The 16,606-nt window shown below is 51.6% G+C and overlaps 2 protein-coding genes across 2 annotated transcripts; one reads left to right on the top strand and one right to left on the bottom strand.

Moving 5' to 3' along the window:
• The first annotated feature begins 2,416 nt into the window (after window positions 1-2,416).
• Window positions 2,417-4,409, top strand: HD553DRAFT_118619 (beta-lactamase/transpeptidase-like protein). Its single transcript, XM_046176472.1, has 5 exons — window positions 2,417-2,781; window positions 2,843-2,880; window positions 2,971-3,154; window positions 3,253-4,022; window positions 4,090-4,409. Exons 1-5 carry the CDS (start codon window positions 2,589-2,591, stop codon window positions 4,345-4,347), a joined length of 1,443 nt encoding a protein of 480 aa, XP_046033824.1. The 5' UTR covers window positions 2,417-2,588; the 3' UTR covers window positions 4,348-4,409.
• A 1,968-nt stretch (window positions 4,410-6,377) lies between these two features.
• Window positions 6,378-7,957, bottom strand: HD553DRAFT_362020 (1,2-dihydroxy-3-keto-5-methylthiopentene dioxygenase; the record flags this gene model as incomplete). Its single annotated transcript, XM_046183984.1, has 7 exons — window positions 6,378-6,870; window positions 6,953-7,013; window positions 7,137-7,203; window positions 7,304-7,442; window positions 7,606-7,637; window positions 7,744-7,859; window positions 7,929-7,957. The coding sequence occupies 7 exons, from the start codon at window positions 7,955-7,957 to the stop codon at window positions 6,772-6,774; spliced, it is 543 nt and encodes a 180-aa protein (XP_046033823.1). The 3' UTR covers window positions 6,378-6,771.
• Between the last annotated feature and the right edge of the window lie 8,649 nt (window positions 7,958-16,606).

Here is a 16,606-nt window from a genome sequence, read left to right as displayed (position 1 = left end):
ATATTCGCACCTTGAACTTTAACGGTACAATTGAGGAACGTGGGCGGAGCAAGGCCCGAGTACGTGAGTGTGTGAGTACGGTGGTGTAACCTGATCCACATCGTATCGAAAACGAACCAGCCCGATAGAAGAAGGCTGGCTACACCAGCGGAATGCTCATGAATCCCTGTCCAACCGTCTCAACGAGTACAGTACTGCTCGTTGGGGATCGGTACAAGTTGAATGCATAGTAATGCTAAGCCCAACCCTCAAGTCGGGTAGCTCTCCAATGTCTGTGATTCCTGCTACATTATCAGCGCAGAAACTGATGAGCGGGTGAGCAACGCTCTCGTTGCTCGTGTGCGAGACATCAACTCACCAGTTTACCAACGTTCACAAGGCCAAATTTCGTATCAAAACCTTCTCGTATTGTCGCAACTGATAGGTGACCTCATCCAGTCGATCTGCAAATCCATGTGTCGAAGGTCCTGGGGCAATCCCTGCCCGCCACATCGCGAACAAGTTTTCCTTAATCTGGCTGAGAATGTGTATGGCCGCCCGCAAGTCCTGTGCCCACTGCTGTTGTTGCTGAACAGACCAATCTGACATTATCCTGCGAGGTGGACGGTATTTACATGAGTTCAATAGCCTCATACAGCATACTTGCGCTGAAACTGCCTTCCAGAACCATCCTTCCGTTCCCTCAACTTTTACGCTCCGCTTTGATCGTCCCGTTTACGCTTCTTCGATGGCGAGGGAGACGTAAATCTGGCAGCCTCCCAGGCCTGGGCTGCTCGAGACAGGTAAGACCGTTTCCGAGGTGACCTTTTGACCTCCTGTTTGACCTCCTGTTTGATCTCCTGCTTAGGAGACCCCTTGGTTGTGGCTGCCCCTGTCGTAGCCTGCTGTACGATCAGCTCAAAAGGCTGTTCGGCGTTGACCGAGCGTTCAAGGCAACCCTTTGTATCCCGGTCTTGTAGGGGTTCCGAAATGTAATCATAACCGATGTGAATCCATCTAAGGTATCTCAACTTGTACAAGTGTATTAACGGTTAACCCAATTTACAGTGGTTCCGCCCGGTCCTCTCTCCAATTTATTAGTTCTCGTACAAGTCGTCGAGCGGGTGAGATGGGTGACCCGTCTTGTAACGTTGTACGGATAGGAGTTGTAGGTAGAGTCGAAGACGAAGAGGCTGTCGCTAACGTGGGCGTGACGGGTTGGGGAGGATAATTGGGGTTTTGAGGGAAGGGGAATGGGGGATTTGGGAGGGGAGGAGGAGCTAGGTTGCGAAAGAACGAGCCAATTGTTGTGATCAGACACATAGCTTTAATGATAAACGCGATGGATTGCGTATTGTCACTTACCATCATCGTTGTCAAAGCCACCGCCGCCCAAGTCGCTGAGATTGTCAGGTGGGTTTTCGAAGAAGGGCAAGGTAAGGGAGCTCCGTTCACAAGGAGGTACGCCAGTGAAACGTATGCAAGTCGGTTCTAAACAAATGGTATAGCTGCATATGTTGTTGTAAAGAAAAGACCCATGTAGTGTCAGTGATTGGATCTAAGCAGAACGATGGTTGAAAGGAAAACGGGTTGCACGATCTCAGAACCACTCACACGCGATTCTCTCCCTCGCCACTAACGTTATGAGCTGCCGCCGTGAGGACAAGCTCGACCTTGTGCTGAAAAGCCTCAGCACTGAGTTCCACCTCTTGACCGATCTCAGACGCATAGAGCTGGTCGACGTTGGTTATTCGATCTCCAGCCGAGTTGACCGCCCAAGCATTGGCTGCTTGAAGAACATTGGTCGTTTGTGCTGGAGTGCTCAGGGTAACTTTCCAGCCCGCAGGCAGCTGAGGGCGTCGCGGGCAACTCTTGTGCCAGCTTTTGAGCACTGCGGCTAACCCTTGTGGGGGATGGGGGAACTGGCTGAACCAGGGGAACTGGCTGTACAAGAGGAGCGAGTAACCAGTGGGGGGGGGGGGGTCCTTCCTACAAACACACATTGAAAGGCATCTAGGGTTGAACGCTTCTTGAGAACCAGGACAGACTCACTTGTGCCGGCTCCTTCGACCCTTGCCAGTGAAAGGGAGACTCATCCTAATATCGGTAGGGCATTTGAAGCTCTTCTTTATGTCCGCTAGCGATCGGTCCGGCCAAACGGCGGGAAGTCAAGAGGGGATTCCTCCCCTGCACCGCACCCATCAACCGAGAGTCCTTTTCCGATCTGTCTGATCCGAAAGATGGCTTCTGCCTGAGTTTCTTCATCGGTCCGGGTCAGCAGGCACCACATGTTCACTATACTATACTAGGTCAGCGACCTCTTCACCAGATCCCCAGCTACTGGACATCGTAGCCCTTCATCAAATATGAAGATTCTGCGCTGGTCATGTTGGCGATCGTCGTTTCAGCTACAATGACGACCCCAGGCATGGAAAGGTTTCACCGACAAGGACGGAGTGTCAAACGGGGTCGTCAACAGGAGATCAATCAGCCAAAGGACCTCTTCTTCTTCCACTACGTATATCCTCACTCCGGGAGGCCAGGATGAAGTTCTCAGTTAGCAGGAGAAGACTCTTCATTCAGCGATTCACCTCGGTTTCCTCGGCGACATGGCTACTCGCCCATTGATCACCCAAGTCGGCGTTCGGAAGCTCGACAAGCTCCTCGAAGAATCCGTCAAATCTCGTCGTGTTCCGGCAACTTTCTTCGGGTTGACCAACTCTAAAGAGACTTTCTATTGGAACTGTCATGGGTCGGTCGATTTTGAGAACCCTGATGGAGCTGCTGTGGACGAGAACACCGGTGAGTACGGTCGGGTCAGGTCTTTGACACGATGAAACAGGATTGACGTAACGCATCTCAGTGCTACAGCAGTTTTCGGCTACGAAACTGGTCACTACGGTAAGTCTTCCCAGCTTGCACACATGAGTCCCGATCTTATCCTATGTTGAGTCATTGATTGAAAACCACAATCTTGCATACATCGAACAGGTCGCCGCTTTACAACTCGTCGACCGCGGTCTAGCTTCTCTGGACGATCCCACCTTGATCTCGCAACGTCTTCCTGAACTCGCATCTCTTCGTATTTTGAAAGGGTATGATGAGCAGGATGAACCGATATGGCAGGATCCTACTACCAAGATCACGTTGAGGATGTTGTTGAGCCATACCTCCGGTCAGTTGTTCCCTCGCTTATGGAGTGCAGTGATATATGCCCTATGCCCAAAGGACCTCTGACTCACCTGCATTGTCACCGGCTCTATGTGATTATAGGTCTAGGAAACGTGAACCGGAATCAGAACCTGCTCAAATGGGCTCAATCCGAGAATCTCAACACCCGGTACCTAGGCCCTCATACTACCGAAAAATCCTACCTCTACCCGCTTCTCTTCAACCCAGGTAGCGCTTGGGTATACGGCGTCGGCTTGGACTGGGCGGGAATCCTGATCAGCCGAGTGACTGGCAAGTCACTAGAAGACCATTTTAGGGAAGCCATCTTCGAAAAGGCTGGGATGACGGATACGACCTTTTACCCGACCGAGGAAGTCAAACGCAGGTTGATGAGGATGACGACACAAGAGTCCAGAGAAGCTCCGATTAAGGCCTGTTCGGACAACTTTTCCGGGTTGGGTTCTTTGAGCAGGACAAGCGATCCGGACAAGGTTGGAGTCATGAGCGGCGGAGCAGGGTTGTTCTCCACCGCCAAGAATTTCCTGGCTTTCCTTCGAGGAATCCTTGCCAGCCAGTCGGGTACGGATCCCAAGGCCCTTTTATCTCCGGGCTCTTTCGAAGAACTGTTCAAGGACGCTTTCCGTCCGGAGACGGACGATGAACATTTCTTAACCACCCTAAAGAGCCACGAGTTACACGATCCCGCGTTATTCAATCGAGAGGGTGCTTCGGGGAAAGATAGGAAGATCGTGCAGTCTGTCGGGTTGGCCGTCAATCTCGTCGACTCGGCCAACGGAAGGAAGGCGGGTAGCGGATGTTGGGATGGGGCTGCGAGGACGATGTACTGGATAGATCCCAAGACGGGGTTAGCAGTAAGTCGAGCTCCTATGTGCGATGAGGAATAGAACGATCCTGATGGTGTGCCATGTGACTGTGCAGGGAATTTGCATGACCAATGTCCTCTGTCCAGAACCGAACGAATTCTACCGGCTTTATCAACGTTTTGAAAGGGCGGTCTATGATGGTCTTTCGGAAGGAGAAAGCGACGTGCCCATGCCGGATACGTCCGCCATCAAACCGGATCACCGGTTCCTCTTCAAACCGCTTGAGAAGACTCAGGATGGTGGTTGTCATGCTAGTGTATGGTTGCCAAAAGTCGATGGCGGGTTTGATCGTGGAACGCCGGTCGCCATGTAAGCTATATTGACAGAGTTCACTAGAGACTGGCTAGCTTACGATGGGGTCGCTATAAATACCAGCTTCTATCACGGAGGTGGATGGTGCTCCGGATCGAGCTTGCAAATTCCCTACTATCAAGTGCGATACCTCATCAACCAGGGGATCCCTGTCGTCTCCTTTGACCACCGATTGACACCGCAGTGAGTTCAACCGAATCTTCGACGCGAATACAGCTAGATTCTGAGTATCCGTTCCATCCTTAGCGTCACCCTCAACGAGATCTTCGCGGATCTGCTCGACTCATATAGATACGTCCAGGATGGTCTCAACCGCGATCTCGAAGCGGCAGGGAGCAAGGTCGTGGTTGATGGCTCGCGCTCTGCCGCTTTTGGCTGGTCCGCCGGTGCAAGCAATACGATCTACCTCGTAAGTTGTTATGTCACAAACGCTTCGCTGGATGCGATGTCATGCTGGATATTGACCGCTAATTGATTCTAGGCCAATGAGATCGAGCTATATAACAGTCGCTGCGATCCAGCGGCAAAGCTTCCTGCACTCAAGGCGATCGTTCCGACCTATCCTCTTGTCACCTTCGACGTGCTTTGTGAGCCGAAAAGCGCTTTCGAAGACGCTGCAAAGGCTTCACCGCTCTTGGCCCGAAGCATCGAGCGGCTCAAGCAACAAGGATGTTCCACCTACTACGAGATGCCGGAGGAGTACTGGCCTCGGTGAGTTTTGAAGCGAGCCGGTTCATACCTGTTCTGACTCGACCTCGTAATCGCGATAGCATTGTCGAGATTGCAAGTGGGGCCGAAGGGGAAGAGACGGAAATGGATCGCGAGAATGCCAGATGTATTTGGCTTTTCAAGGTGAGTCTTTGCGATCAACGTCATCCGCATATGCTAAGCGCGACTCTATCGTTTAGAACAAAAGCCTTTGCTCATTCCTAGCGGGTTCGGATCGACCGTACCCCTACGCGGCAGAACCTATCAACCTGATCTCCAAGAACTTCCCTCCTACTTGCGTTGTAGCGGCGAGCGCGGATGGGCTCATTCCCACGGAGCAATCTCGGCATGTCTATGAACGGGTCAAGGAGCAGGGCATCGATGCTCTTTACGTGGAGTGCGACGGAATGAGGCACGCCGAGGCGGAATGCCTGCCCTTGACGCCCGGATGGCCTGAAGGCAATACCTGGTGGACGGACGCCCTCTTACCCAGCTTGCGATTTGCGCTACGGCATATGACCGAAAATCGATAAGTAGCTCTATGTCCAACGGATCAGTGTATTACTGGTGATATGATACGAGGCATGATCCTCGCACTGTTTCGGATCGCATACAATAAGACGTCGTTGATATTGAATTCTGTTGAGTTGTGTGATATACACTGAAGAGCATTTACGTATCGCTGTGACATGCACAAACGGCAAAATCATGATGACGTGCGGACCAATATTGGGCCACCGATGGCGACCGATGAAACGCATCTTCTCTGCGCTCCTGATGCTGCACAAAGGTAGGAAAGTAAGCTGTACGAGTCTCCGGACACAGGAGTTTCAACGGACCTGGAGTCCTTGGTACATATCGTCCGTGATGAAGGACCCTCTTCACTTGTAACATACTAAGTCTTGCCACCGGCAGAACATGTGTACTCGTGACTTACGAGTCTGTGATTGGGTAAGTACTACTTCATCACCAGCATACATGAATTTTTACTCAACCTTATCTTCACTTATCACTTCCCACCAGAGAAGAAACTTGAACGCACCATGGAACCCAAGCATGAGGTTCAGTCAGTCGGTCAAAACAGCGACGGGCAATTAACCGTCATAGTGTATGAGGATGTTGGTAGAGGCGGGGGTTATACTTCGAGCCCGCACAATATCAAGGATGTCTGGGTGATCAACCCGAAAAACGACAGGAACATCAAAGTACTGGTCAAAATCCGCGTTCATCAAGGCGACGGATGGACCCCAGACGGTGTTGAGCGGCCAGACATCGAGTCATTGCTCGTGCACAGACGTGACGAACTAGCAGAGCTCATCCGCACCGCATGGGAATGCGAGACCCTGGCACTCTACTACACTAGGGATCACTCGGACGCCAACGAAGGAATCTCTTACAAGCCTGTCCCTTTACAGTTCGATAATGATAGTGACAACGATGACGACGGTACATCTCCTACCACTATCAGTACGCAGTAGTATAGGCGCGGCCCACCGCTCAGCTTGCGTCTGTTTACCGCATATAGCTCAGACGGTCAAAATCCAACTGTCTTCTGGTGAATTGTGATAATAGTCTAGTAGTTGACCGCCATATCGTTTCAATGTATTATTCAATCTTCTTGTCCAAACGATCATCCTATGGATACAGCCTTATCTTGTCCCCCCATTCTCTGACGCTGCTCCCACCTTAGCCATCGAATCCAAATTCGCCTCTTCAATTAGGCCTTGGTGGTCTTGAGCGAAGAGAGGTAATCTTGACGATAAGGGTTTTTATCAACTTCTTCCGAACGAGAGTAAGGTACCCATTTAGGTTCATCCTACCAGACAACACCAAAGATACAGATTGAGTGAGTTGGTGTGACAATGACAGCAAGGGGAAGGACGGAAGCAAGGACTAACCTTGAACAAACGAAGAGCCTGGACCTTGTCCTTCTCATCCAGGGTGAATCGGTGGTAGATCCTGCTCGCCCAGAGAACAACCATGGTCGATCGGACAGCAAAGATACGGATCAGCTCTCGTTCTTGTTCGGTTCAGATCAGATAAAGAAGCATCAAAAGCTAGAAACAAGTGTTTGAAACTCACCCAGCCGGTACGACGAGCAGGTCGCCCTGTTCTACGTGAATCCTGATCCACTTGGCATCCGAGTGATCTACACAATCGTTCCCTCGGATCATATCAGCTCGATTCCATAACAGCTCTTGCTACTACTTCAGAGCGTCTAGTGTAGTCAATCCGACGTCTGTACTCACCTCGAACGTCAAAGAACCCGCTGCCTTCCAAGATATACCTAATTTCCTCATCCTCGTGCAGGTGTTCCTCGAAGAAGCTCTTGAGCTTGGTCTCGTAGGCTTCTCCTAGTCCTTCTCGGGTGACGAGGATCTGGTCTCGCTGTTCGGGGTATGGTTAGGCGAAGATGAGTGTTAGGAAAGAGGTGAGGGGAACGGAAAGACCAGGGAAGAAGAAAGGCAGGGTATCGGTCCCAGAAATTACGAGCCGAAAGAAGCTGTTCAGCGGGATTTGGGATCCGGGTGATCAAATCCGCTAGGCTTACGTTCTTGTAGTCCCTCTCTTTAGCCAGGGCATCTATGCAAGTCGGCGATAACGTATAATTCGGTGTTAGCTGATTCCTCTGATTCTACGGGCGTCAAGGATCCTTGCTATGCATGACATAGACCCGACCTGGACTTACCGATATTCTGCTCCCACTGATCATCGTGAGGGATATTCCAATACAGCACTCCGATCTCTTTCAACTGGTCGGCCGTGATGGGATTGCCAGAGTCGTGAGGCAGACGCTGGTCGCCGCTGTTCAGTCAAAATAGGTGGTTTGAAAGTCTGTCGGGCGAAAGAAGAGGTTCTCAGGCAAGGACGTACGGGATATCGTCAAAGATGTAGGAACGCATGTCGTCTAGATTTTTGTTGGGGTTCAAGGTTATGTACCAAGGTCAATAGCTATGCTAAGTTGCGTACGTTATGCATATGCGAGGTTAAAGTCGGTCTAGTCGAATTACATGACTCCGGATCCGACGTCACCACCAGCGGCGTCGGGGATTGCGTGCTCGACCTCGACCAATCCCGCAATCCGCAAAAAAGAGGTTCTCGTCAACGCATAACATTCTAGCGACAACTGCCTATCCAGTACAGGAGCGAGGAGATGATGGGAACGATCATCTGGCTGCTCAAACATTTTCAATCCTGAAGTGAATTAGGATTTTGCCTGGGCCATACGCAGGGATTCGTTGGTATATACGGCCCTTCTCAGCCAGACTTCTCCACCAGCCAGGTCAGCAACGTTTGTCAAGCAGGTACTCCAGCAGATCCTTCTGTCTAATATCTTTGATCGAAGCAGCACCTGTAGTCCAGCGTTTATTGCGTGACGAACCACCGAGTCGATGACGTTCCGTTTTTTGACGACTGTTTTGCTGCGTCTCGCTCCATTCATGGAACTCTGGTCGACCTTATCCCCTTGCCGTTCAAAGTACGACCCTCCGATTCTGGCAGCGATGTGGAATGTCTCATCTGTAGTGGAGATTTCGCACCAGCGCAGATGCGTATCTTGTGGCTGTGTTGTCACGCAGTAAGTCGTTGTCTCAGTCAGGGTGATGGATTCGTTGTTCACACCCAATCGCTCGTAGTACTGTGCCCATTGTTGCGAGCTACAGGAAAACTGCTTCCTCTGCTCGAGGATCTGTTTAGCAACAGCCTCAATGTGGACTGGCCCCCGATACGGTCTTGAATACCTTCACCAAGAAAGCGACCATCCCTTGTGTCGCCACGGATGACTACCTTTCTGGTCTGGAGGCCCGGTTTTGTTCAGCAACAACAGCAGTGGGCACAGGACTTGCGGGCGGCCATACACATTCTCAGCCAGATTAAGGAAAACTTGTTTGCAATGTGGCGGGCAGGGATTGCCCCAGGACCTTCGACACATGGATTTGCAGATCGACTGGATGAGGTCACCTATCAGTTGCAACAATATGACGCACTTGTTGCAACAAATCTCAGTAGGGATAATGTCGCATCCATGCGATAGGCGTTGGCTGCAGTGGTGGTGATCGCAAGAAGATTTCTATCGTGATGGTATATTCGAGAATCTCATGTAAAAACTTGTTATACACTTGATATCTACGACGGCTGACCTTGGACTTGGAACCCGATGGACTGGGTTCTTGCTCCCTGATCCGACCCAAGACCGTGTTGACATCGGGGACGTTGATACCGGCAATGTGAGCAGCCTGAGCAGTCTCTCACACCACCCTTGCTTCCTGCGCGATGGGCATTTGAAGACCAGCAGGCGGGATTGGTGCGTGTCGGTTTCGGTCCAATGGCAAGACCTCGATGGTATTGTGCGCGGCGTGCTCCCGAATGGTCGGACCAGGTTGCCAAGCCTGCGGTCGCCACTGTCGCCGATGGGTAGTCGGTGGGAGGACTTCGATCAAGTCCAGAGTTTTCTCCCGTTCCGCTCTGCTACGTTCTTCGTCCTCCTTGAGACTTGCTGTTGGGTTCCACATGATACGTTGGTGAAACATTCAGCGAGGAGGTCTGTCGTCATGGAGCGTAAAAGGTGGTAGGCTCACGGAGTAGAATGTAATAGTCTGGAGCCACCTTGCGCCTAAGAGGGTGCGGTAAGAGGTAATCGAGATCCTCTACACCACGCTTTAACGTTGCTATAAAGGATTACAGATGAGCAAACAAGGTCGGCGACGAGCAGGCAGAGGAGTGACACTTACTCGATTGTTCCTTCTCTGCCTTGACCGGCCCATAATCTCGAATCGCCTCGGCCACATACTCTTCGAGAGGCGGACAGTACCCCATAGCCAATTCGCCGGAGGAATGACCGATAAATTCAATGGTCTGCCGGATCTGGGTGGCGGTCAGACCGGGTGGAAGATGAGAACCTACCCGTGCTGGGCGTCATCAATTGCCCGTGGACGGGTCAGTCGGACAAGATGTAGTGCGTGTACAGGATGCCTAGCCACGCATGCAACTGCTCCACGGTCTCAGAAATCCCCGGCAAAACGACGCCTGGAAAGACGTGGGCGGCGATCCTGTCTGTGACTGAAAAAAGACCCTGGCAAAACGGCGTTTGGAAATACATTGGCCACGATACTGTTGGTGAGGGCATGTTCTTCTTGGGGGCCTTGGACATTTTTACGATTTTGGTCCATGGTCCTGGGGATCCCTGTCAAAACGGTGTCACAGTCCCTTCGATAGTGCTCAAAGGTGGTCACATGATTTGTGTTACGGTCGGGCCTAGTGGTAGCGAAAGGCTAGCCTAGGTGGAAAGCATCAGTGGTAATTGTGCTAAGGCAGAGATACTCAACGGGAAGTGCTTGGTGCGCAATCTGCTTGCTGACCGTGAAGGGCTTGACGAGAACTCCAGTGTTGAGTAGTGAGAGGTGGTTGGGTGGCGAAGGTGTTAGGGATGTAACATATGATAATGTTACGGCGGAAGTCGCTAATCGAGCTAGGTCCTAAGTCGTAGGGCGTAGGGTGCTTATAGGTGAATCGCAGGTAGTTGGGAGAATGTCGCAAGTCCGCTTAGATGAAGCGGGTTCGGGTGCGGGATACGAATCCAGAGATGTATGGATAAGGAAGGTGATCACTCGGTGTGAGGTACCGGATTCGGTCTAAGGTAAAACGATGAAGCGTAGATACTTAGCGACGTCCTTGAGTTGTAACCTCTCCGCAACACGTCTTGAAGATGTTGTAACAAGTCAGATAGGCGTGTATTGAATGTGATATCGGAACTTGACCTATTACTATTACAGAGCGTCCTCTATCGAAATCGGTCAAGTTCCTCTAGCTATTTATACGGAGACGAGTACGTAGACGAGGCTGGCGAACACTGAAAAGACCCAAGAGAAAAGAATGTCGAGAGATGGCGAAACTGGAAGAACGAGATGGCGAACAAGCGAATCCTGTCGAGAGCAACCGGATTCGGTAGAGGAGGCGAGTTTGTGTTTGCATTGTCCCTAGGTACGTCGAGTAAGGTTGTCGTGTACCTCGAGGTCCCTGTACCTGTTTGTGATATGCGTCGGGAAGGTTTGTTGTTTCGGTGAATGGTGAAGGCGAATGGTAGGGACGACCGAATCTGCTCCGAGGGAATCGGATTCGCCTCGTCGAGCCGGACTTAGGTGTATGCTGATGTCCGTAGATCGAGCCTGTGTGTCGGTAGTCGACTCACGTGATGATCCCGTAACAGTATATCCCCCTCCGGAATGGCGCGCCCCGAGCCATTGTGTTTCAAGTATTGATCGCATCAATTTGTTTGATGATTGTCTACGACGCGTTTGTTTTGATTTGATGGCGACCGATTTTTCCATTTCGCTAAGGTCCATCGACTCGCGTCGAGTGGGGGGTATAAGCCGGATCCGTTTCGATTGAAGCGAATTGTGTCCTTCCTTTCTCGAAGATACTCAACGATGCCGTCTCCTGACGTATCTCCCAAGATTGAGGAACGCTCAACTCTTTCTCGAGCCTCGACCGTAACTCCAGGAGACTCGGCTTCTCGTTCGTGCGATTCGAGTCGATTCGGTTCCTTTGCGTAAACTGATCCAATTCCGCTTTGTGTATAGAAGTCAACCAGGTCTTTTCCGGAGGAATTTTTGAATTCGAAGAACTCCGCAATATGGACGACACGGACGAGGTCGACCAGAGCCTGGCCTCGAATATAAGGGGGCTGTCGGTGACCCGATCGGGGTTGGAAGGTAAGCAGATTCGGTTCCGAAAGGCGGTTTCGTTTCGCTGAACTTGTTGGGTTTTTCACAGGTGGTGAACCGGCTCGTCGGGAAGGGCTCTACGGGGAAGCTCGTAGGCCGACTGGACGCCCGGTATCGGGCGAGGACGTTGCCATGACCGGGCAACCTTTAGATTCGGTCGACGAGGAACCGGTTGCGGGGCCGAGTGCGGGTGAGTAAAGCGAATCTGCTTGGATTCTGAATCGATAATTCGTAACCTGATACTATGTCTATTCTTGCTCGATTGTAGCTGTCGTGTCGCCGCCCAGGACTCCTCGAGGGAGGTCGATTCAGCGGAGTCGACAAGGACGACACAGCGCGAGGTCGAGTCGAGGGAGAGGAGCCGCATCGGCGGGTGCGAGGGTCGATGTCGAGAACATCGATTTGGGGGGTGCTCTTGTGCGCCAACGGTCGGTGAGCCCGGAACCCGGTAAGCGTTTTTGTTTGGTTTCTACCGGATCCGGTTCGACGAAGCTAATTTGGATAATCGCGTTCCAGCTCGGCCCATCGACTTCGAGGGCGTACAGCCGACTCGGCGAACGGGTGCAGCGCCCGCCAACTTCTTTGACGACCTGTCGGAGAAGAAGAAGAAGAAGAAGAAGAAGGTGGTGACGTCCGAGGATGAGGATTCGGACTACCGCGACAGCGATGTACCGGGTGAGTCGCCCGACGCGTCTCCAGGGTCAGCGTACGAACGGCAGATCGAGAGTCGCTATCAAAGAGCGTTCGGGACTCCTGAAGTTGCTGGTTCGTACTCGGTACCCGTCGATCGAACTCGCTTCGCTGAACCAGATTTGCTTGATTTTAGCCGAAAGCGAGGGGGCCGATTCGATCATCGACATTGGGGACGAGAGCGTGATCAACATCGGCACGGTCGGCACTGAGGGAGACGAGTTGGCGTCGACGCCTGAGCCCGAGTGGTGGGATAGTGAGTAATATTCGTATTGTTTAAGCGAAATCGTTTGCTTCGAGCTAATCCGCTTTGTAGCCCACGCTGGTATCGTCAACGCTACCGACCAAGAGATCATCGATCACGAGGCGAGGCCCGGCGAGCCTCCTTTCTCGACTCGAGTTGGGACGGCCAGCGAGGTGAAGACCAGGAGGACGGTGGTAAGCTCGTTTCGCTTGCGTTTAAGCGGATTCGGCTAAATCTTGTTCGTTTCGGTAGTTGCAATCACGTCGCCTAGCTCGCGCCCAAGCCAAGGAGGGTATCGTGAACGACCCTAAGTGCGAGGACTGCGAGGGCCTCGGGGACGAGGGGTTGAGTTGGGGATGTATCTCCAAAAGGTCTGGGACCTTGAAGGGTTGTGCGGAGTGCACTGGTCGGCGAAACAAGTGTTCGCTTGCCGGACAGCCGATTCCGGAACCTCCCGGCCGAGTCCCCAGCCCCGACACCGCGGCTGCTGCGAATGCAGCACAACCGACTACTCCTCCGGCGACGAGTAGTCTGCTTCCTCGAGCTCGATGGGAAGCGCAGATGGTGAGTCGAATTTGTTTCAACGAACCGAATCTGTTTTAACGCAACCGAATTTGGCAGCAATCGGCCAGAGACCGTATTCAGGTCTACGCCGACATGCTCGAAGATGCGGGCATCAAAAAGGGTCTCTCGAAGGCCTTGGAGGACCTCGACAAGGTCCGGGAAGCGATCGCGGCGGAAGGTGACGCGGCCTTCAAGAGGGTTATCAACCCGTTGCCGGCGCCCACGCCCAAGAAGAGGAAGACCGGAGTCGTGTCGACTCCGAAGGATTCGAAGAAGTCGGGGGGTAAGTCGACTCCGAAGGGTAAGGGGAAGCAGAAGGAAGCGGATCCGGACGAGGACGAGGAAGAGGAAGAGAATGATGGTCGCCCCCCGAAGCGAGCCAAGAAGGATTGAAGCGGTTCCGCTTCGTCTATAATTTGTTTTTTGGGTTTTGTATTTTCTTTCAATCCGAGTCGTTCGATACGATGAATCCTATGCGAGCGAGAAGTCCGAGACGAGATCCAGAAGAGTTCAGAACATATGTTTATCCGTATCTCGGTCCAGCCGGGATCGGTTCAATGAAGCGGATTCGGGAAAGTTACGCTTCCCAACCCGGAGGCTTTGGCTTAGTCGGGAACCGAACGTGGAACTCCTCTTGTGCCTCTGCTGTGTTGTTGAGATCTTCGAGGGGTACCCAATCTTGTCCTTCAGGTCCCGAATAGCCTTTCCATTTGATTAAGTACGCGAATTGGCGTCTCCTGATCCTGCTGTCGATAATCTCTTCGACCTCATACTCGTCATCGTGAGGAGATTCGACAATTGGTCCAGGAGTCTGTACTCGTCCACCAAATGGGTTCTCGTAATGTGGTTCCAACATGTCGATGTGGAAGACGTTGTGAACCTTGAGTGTGGCCGGCAAGCGGATCCGGTACGCATGAGACGAAATTGCTTCCATAATTTCGTAGGGACCGTATCGCTTGTGATCCAGCTTCTTGGTAGGTCGCTTGGTCGCGATGTATTTTGATGAAACATAGACCTTCGATCCTACGGTGAATTCGGGAGGGTTTTGGTGTTTCTGGTCGAAATACTTGGCAGCTCTTTCGTTAGCTGCAGTCATCTGTACTCGCATCTGTTCCCAAACTTCTTTCATATCCCTAGCTTCGATCCTTGCGACGAGAGATTCAGCCCTGTGTTTGTCGAGACTGACGTCGAATCGTGGTTCGTAGCCAAAGGTTGCCATGAAAGGAGAAATACCGGTAGCGCTATGCTTCGCGTTGTTGCAAACGAATTCGGCTAAGGGAAGCAGATTCGCCCAGTTATCTTGGTGGTAACTGCTATAGTGCCGAAGGAATCCCTCGAGAGACTGGTTGACCCGTTCAGTAGCTCCGTCACTCTGAGGGTGGTAGGCTGTAGTCAGGTCGCTCGAGATATCGAGAAGCGCGGTAAATTCTTTCCAGAATTTCGAAGTGAATTTGCTTCCCCGATCCGAAACGATCCTGTCGGGCAACCCATACTGCGTAAAGACCTCTTTGAGGAAGATCTTGGCTAAGTCCTTAGCTGTAGAGGTTGTCGTAGTAGGGACGAACTTGACGCGCTTGGTGAATCGGTCGGTAATTACCAGTATCGAGTTGAATCCTTCCGAATTTGGTAGTTCTTCCACGTGATCCATGGAAAGATCCGAATTCGGTTTAAACGGAACCGAAAGTGACTTCAACAAGCCATAAGGCTTGTGTCGATTGGTACGATCTCGCTGGCACACCTCGCAAGATGCGACGTAAACCTTCACGAAGCTGCTCAAATCGTTCCAGTAGTAATCCCTTGAGATAAGTTCGATAGTTCGTTCTCTCCCGGGATGTCCAGCCAGCGAAGCATCGTGTCGTGCCTTTAGTACCAAGAGCTTGATCTCCTCGCAGTCAGGGACGTAGATAGCGTCCTTATACTTGAGGATACCGTTCTTAGTCCAGGACCAGATTTGTTCGTCCGAAGCGGCTTCGCTTCCGGTAACCAGATCCGTTTCGTCCTGTTTCCAGATTGCTCTGAATGCCGTGGAAGCGAATTCATCAGTCAGCGCGATTGCTTTTACCTCGCTGATGATGCGGTCGATAAGATCTCCATCTCCCCCTTTTTCTGGATTCGCTTCCATCTCGCGGATATACTCGTTCATCGCAGCCAGATCCTGCTCTTCAGCTCTTCGGTAAAGTTCAGAATCCCTGATGTTGTCGAGCCACAAGGTTTTGGGCAAGAGCGTGGTGAAGTTGGGCTGATTGTGTTCGAAAGAGTTAATACCTCCTCTACCTGGGTGGTAATCCGGTCGGCGTGTAAGCGAATCCGGTTTACCTCCCTTGGTTCCGGGTCGGTACCGAATTGAGAAGTTGAAATCCGCCAACGTTTCGGCCCATCGAATCTGTCGACGATTAAGCTGCTTGTTGGTGGCAAAATACTCGAGGTTCTTGTGATCGGTAAGGATTTCGATCGGTTTCGCCATCCCGAGCAGAATTGGCTTCCAGTGATTGAATCCTTCAACGATTGCAAGTAACTCCTTATCATGAACGGTATAGTTGATTTCTGCCGGGTTCAACTTCCTTGAAAAGAATCCTACCGGGTGCAGCTGTTCGTCCTTGTAGCGCTGGCTAAGGACGGCAGCGATGGCGTAGTCCGATGCATCCGTTTCAAGATAGCAGGTTTCGTCCGAATCTGCTTGAATTAAAACGGGTTCGCTTGCGAAGGACGAAAGTAGTGTAGCAAACGCGCCATCCTGTTTCTCGTCCCAGATCCACGGCTCGGACTTCTTGGTTAACTTCACCAGCGGAAGTGTTAACCCAGCGTATCCTTTGATAAATCGTCGGTAATAGTTGGTAAATCCAAGAAATCGTTGAATTTCTTTGATACACGTCGGTTTGGGCCAAGTTCGGATGCACTCCAATTTGTCTTGAGCCATAGCGATTTGCCCATCCTTGATGATGTAGCCGAGGAACTCGATTGAAGACTTGAAGAACTCGCATTTCTTCGGCTTCAAATAAAGCGAAAAGGAGCGGATCCGGTTAAAAACCTCCTTGATGAGCCGAATGTGTTCCTCCCTCGTTTCCGTATACACCAGAATATCGTCAATGTATACGGTAACACCCTGATCCAATAGGGGGTTGAACACATCGTTCATGAAGAACTGGAAACTGGCTCCTGCGTTGGTCATACCTTCTCGCATGACTCGAGACTTGAATGACCCGTAGCGAGTTAGGATTGTCGTCCAATCTTCGTCCTCTTCTCGCATCCGAAGTAACTGATATGAAGTTGGCATATCGAATTTGGAGAAGAAGCGAGCTCTGCTAACTCGTTCTAAGGTGGTGTTGATCTTC

Source organism: Filobasidium floriforme (genome assembly GCF_021052385.1).
Source record: "Filobasidium floriforme strain CBS 6241 chromosome Unknown HD553scaffold_22, whole genome shotgun sequence".
NCBI lineage: Eukaryota > Fungi > Basidiomycota > Tremellomycetes > Filobasidiales > Filobasidiaceae > Filobasidium > Filobasidium floriforme.
Note: the sequence above shows the minus strand (reverse complement) of the source record. Positions and strands in the feature narration are given on the sequence as shown.

What these genes read in the sequence shown, in the direction of transcription:
- HD553DRAFT_118619 (XM_046176472.1), top strand. Translation starts at nt 2,589, where the DNA reads ATGGCTACTCGCCCATTGATCACCCAAGTCGGCGTTCGGAAGCTCGAC. An exon ending in TGCTGTGGACGAGAACACCG is followed by an intron (nt 2,782 to 2,842) that starts GTGAGTACGGTC and finishes AACGCATCTCAG; the next exon opens with TGCTACAGCAGTTTTCGGCT. An exon ending in CTACGAAACTGGTCACTACG is followed by an intron (nt 2,881 to 2,970) that starts GTAAGTCTTCCC and finishes TACATCGAACAG; the next exon opens with GTCGCCGCTTTACAACTCGT.